The 4,488-nt window shown below is 41.8% G+C and overlaps 1 protein-coding gene across 1 annotated transcript; it reads right to left on the bottom strand.

The window, feature by feature from the left end:
• Positions 1-2,360: 2,360 nt before the first annotated feature.
• On the bottom strand, positions 2,361-4,273 carry LOC143021876 (uncharacterized). The gene is made up of 2 exons (XM_076179667.1): positions 4,064-4,273; positions 2,361-3,817 (listed from the first exon to the last, which is right to left on the bottom strand). The coding sequence occupies exon 2, from the start codon at positions 3,673-3,675 to the stop codon at positions 2,881-2,883; it is 795 nt and encodes a 264-aa protein (XP_076035782.1). The 5' UTR covers positions 3,676-3,817; positions 4,064-4,273; the 3' UTR covers positions 2,361-2,880.
• Between the last annotated feature and the right edge of the window lie 215 nt (positions 4,274-4,488).

A 4,488-nucleotide genomic window follows, 5' to 3' on the forward strand; every position in this document is an offset into this window, starting at 1 on the left:
CTTAAGAGGGGGGGACGTGAATTAATAAGAGAGTGCATGAGGAAAGAGGGAAAGAAGTAGGTGAAGAGGGAGTATTACTGAGGAAGGTAGAGATGTAAGAATCAATGTGGGAGTAAGATTCCCTAAAGACCCATTATCGAAGTATTGGTCCGTGGTGGAGGTGGCGGGGCGCCCTTCCTCTGTCAGGTAGGTGGGAGAAGAGTGGGAGTAGAGGGAGCTGGGGCAGGCACAAGAAGGAAGGGAGGAAGGAAGGTGTTTGTCATATGTGTGCAACTGAAATGCGGGGGGCGATGTTTGGAATCTTTATTGTGACGTAAGCATACAGGAGTGAGAGCTTTGAAGGCTTTCTCTTTGGGAGACGGGTATAAACTGACGTGGGCGCAACGTCTTTCTTCTTACGCAGAAGGAAGACGATGCCACGCCTTAGTAATCATGTATATCAGTGAAGGCCTTGTGGCCGTGACAAAATGTCCTTGTATTGGAAAACGTCTGGTGGTTGGGGCATCTTAGAACACTACGGTGCAACCCTACGGGGCCCTGTATGTGTCGAATGCCAGGGCACCTCATAGCACTACACCACAGAAGGAAGGACGAAGAAAGGGAGGAAGGAATGAGGCGTGAACGACTCAATTCCTTGCGGGAGTTGATGATAATGATGATGAGGAAGAAGAAGAGAAAGAGAATGAAGAAAATGAGTAGGAGGAGGGGGAGGGGGGAAGATGTAAAAGGCTGGTAGATTGAGGTAGACTAGTAGGTAGATAGAGGGGTAGGTGGCGAGAAATTAATTTTTACAACTTGGATGTTTTGAAACAATGGCCGCTAAGGAGTTGCAGAGTTGCATATTCTCGCTCACCGTCCAATGTTTGTAAGTACAAGCTAGGGTATCGAAAGAGGTGCTGATGTTGCGAAATGTTAATGCTAAGCCATTTCGCTTCGTGACAAGAGTGCTTGCGTAAGCAGTAGTGCTTGAGACAGTATAACAGCCTTTCTGATCGGAGAAAAGGGTGGAGGAGGAGAGAAATTACTGGTGCACTTATTTGTAACGTTCAAAATTATTGGATGAATTAAATAATGATGTCGAAACAGACTTGGCTTAGTGGGTGTAAGAGGATCCCAGGTGGAAATCCTCTGGTGTACCTAAGACCATACGTTGTACCAGAATTTGTGAAGAAAATGAAGAAAAGTTTAAGTTCAATTTAATTCACCTTCATTAATGAGTAATGGAACTTGACTAAAAGCATACATTACAAAAGAGGCATAGGGCCTACAGATGAGTGACTTACAATACTACAATGATAAAAAGGAAGTGAAGAAGGTTGTAAGTGAATGAAGAATTACTATATCACAGAAGGGAACTGAAAGTGTTGGGAGCAGCAGAGCTAACAGAAGAGGAGGAAAAGGAGGAAGTTGAGGAACAGGAGGAAGCTGAGGAACAGGAGGAGGAGGAGGAAGAGGAGGAGGAGAAACAGGAGTGGGAGGAAGAAGGTGCAAAGGAAAAAGTAGGAGGAGAAGGAAGTTAAGGAAGAAAGGAAGGGAGAAGAGAAGGAGGAAGGGGAGGAAAAGGAAAAGGAGGAGGGGGAAGCGGAAGAGGAAAATGAAAATGGGAAGGAAGAAGAAGAGGAGGAGGAGGAATTCGATCCTAAACAACGAAAGACAAAGGTTTTATAGACACCATGTCTTAGGCACGAAGTCTCTTTGGGCGGTCTCAAGGTCGAGACTCAACCATTTCTGATTCATGAACTTTCGTTCATGTTTCGCCCTGGCCACTAACAGACGTTGGGGGGGGGGGGGGGTCGTATCTCGCGGACAAAAACATCTGATCCATGATAAAGAAATAATGAAAAAAAAAAGAATTGTTGAGCATTTTTTATACATTTCTGTATACAGTAGGTCTCCTAGGATAGGTGATATTTTCTTTTCCTAAAAAAAAAAAGAAAGAAAGAAAAAAAAATATATATATATACATACATACAAAAATATATATATATATATATATATATATATATATATATATATATATATATATATATATATATATATATATATATATATATATATGGGAAGGTGGGGTAAGACGGACCCCTTAAGAAAGAAATGGGTCTAGAAGCCACATTTTGATATTTTTTTTAATGTTTTAGGGGTTGTGGTGGTACTTTGGGGTCTTATGATTCCAAAACGCAACCTAGGCACGGTTATTTGAGGGGAAAAATTTAAACTATGATTAAAATAAAAAATTTAACTTTTATTGTTTCCGGAAAAAAAAAAAAAAAAAAATGACGGGGTGAGACGGACCCCAGAGATCCGTCTTACCCCATCATTTTTTTCGGGTACTTCCTAAGGGTTCGTCATAATGCTCGACCAAAAAATAAGAAAAGAGATCCTTCCTGGAATAAATGACAAAGAAAACCCTTCTTTCAGCATCCTTTACCATCATACATTTGCTTCTGTGCCCATTTTACATCTACAGGGATACTTTATAGTGCTATATTATGCCAAATTGCCTGATCATTCCTTGCATAGATCACAAATAAAACACTCAATATCATCCTCATCATCCAGTATCCCTGCACATTGCTCGTGTGCCCATCGTTTACAATTGGCACAGCAAACCCACCCTTCACCTCTTTTAGGATTTCCAAACTTGTCACTGCAGTACAGGCAGACAGTTCCATCTCCCTCTTCACTCTCGCTACTGCTTTCATGAAGCCAGGATGGTCCAGCTTTTGCTTGTTGAGTTTTTGGTTTTATATTCCCTTTTTTCACGTTGTAGTTGCTTTGATATGATTGCTGTTTTATTTTTGGCTTCTATTTTTTTTTCTTTTTTGCTTCTTTGCTAGACTGACCTCTTTTTCTTTTTTCTTCTGAACTTCTGTCTCGAGCTCATTCTTGTATGGGGATCTTGTCATTCTTGTATGAGGATCCTGTCATGTTGAGGGGTCCCCCTTGAGTCCTAGGTCTTTTCTTTCGTGTCGTTATGGTCACCTTTGGCAAGGGAACAATTTCCTTGGGTGAACTACCTGGCCTGAACAGACTTGGTTTTTCAGGAGCAGGAACAGGACATGGGTTTTCAGATATGTCAGCTACTTCCAGTTCAGGTTCATCCTCAGTGACCATGATAGGAGGGGCGACATGGTCGTTCAGACCTTCCTCTTCCTGATCAGCATCTAATGGAGAGTCTGTTGGGTGTGCAGGTAAAAATGCAGCTTCTCCGAAAACATGCTTATTCAATGGGCAGATACCGGTTTTCTTAAACCCATTAATGGCTGTGTTTGGAACAGCAGCATGGAGATAGGCCTCACCAAACAAAGCACTTATTTTGTAGGTTGTCACAAGTCTGCCAGGATTGTTTCTGAGGAATGTTTCAACAGCCCTCACATAGTAGGCATTCAGTGGTTTCATAAATGAAACATCCAGTGGCTGCATTCGGTGACTGCAATGTGGTGGTAAAACAACAATCGTGACATAATCATCCCTGGCAAGATTGATAACATCAAGATTCTTGATATGGGTCATGTGTCCATCCATAATCAGCAATACTGGATCATTCACTGATGGCTTGGTGTGGGCAAGAAAGTGCTGAAACCATTCTGTAAAAATAGGGAGCTGCATCCACCCAGATGGATGACAGGCAAATCCGGTTCCTGGTGGAGCACCATCCTTTAGTTCTTGCTTCATACGAACCCGTGGAAAGATGAGAAAATTCCTTGGAGGCTGCTTTCACACCCATCTTTTTTTCTTTAACTGCAGATATTGCATTCTGCATTGCTTCTGTATTCCATCCCCCTCTATTACTTATCCTCACGTATTTCCGGGGCATCTACAAGAAAAAAAATGCTAAGTGTTTGTAAAATATTTAGAGTATGGGGTGAGATGGACCCCGAGGGGTCCATCTCACCCCATACCTAAATATTCGCATTATGCATTTTTTGATAAAACATCTATGTTTGATATATCATTTTATGGCACATACCTATAATGCACACACGATTGGCTATATGCAGCATGATTACTAAATCATTACAGCCAGTATATCAATGCAAAAAAAAAAAAAAAATTATCTTACCTTCTCCAAATAACATCAGCACTGTCCAAAAACACAAACCTCCACATCGAGCGCAAATGCGGTACTGAACCTGGCTTCCGGTTGCACCCGCGTGAGTTACAGTTGATGTTGAGGACATCTAGCGGCAACAATCTTAATCATGCCCTTTCTAATTCAAATTAGAGGGGGGGGGGTCCATCTCACCCCAGGGGTCCGTCTTACCCCACCTTCCCCTATATCAATAATCGGAAATCATGGCGCATAAGATTTGAGTGGACTAACACGTCAAGGACAACTGGACACAAATTAGCCTTTTACTGGGAAGAGGGTTACCCCATAGCTGAATAAAATCCCATGGAGAAAGCTCCAGAAATGCATAAAATGAAAGTCATCTTGGTAGAGTTTTTTTCAAGAACTGGGGTTGAAGACGTAATTATAAAGGTACT

This window comes from Oratosquilla oratoria, chromosome 43 (assembly GCF_046742065.1).
Source record: "Oratosquilla oratoria isolate Oo_2021 chromosome 43, ASM4674206v1, whole genome shotgun sequence".
NCBI lineage: Eukaryota > Metazoa > Arthropoda > Malacostraca > Stomatopoda > Squillidae > Oratosquilla > Oratosquilla oratoria.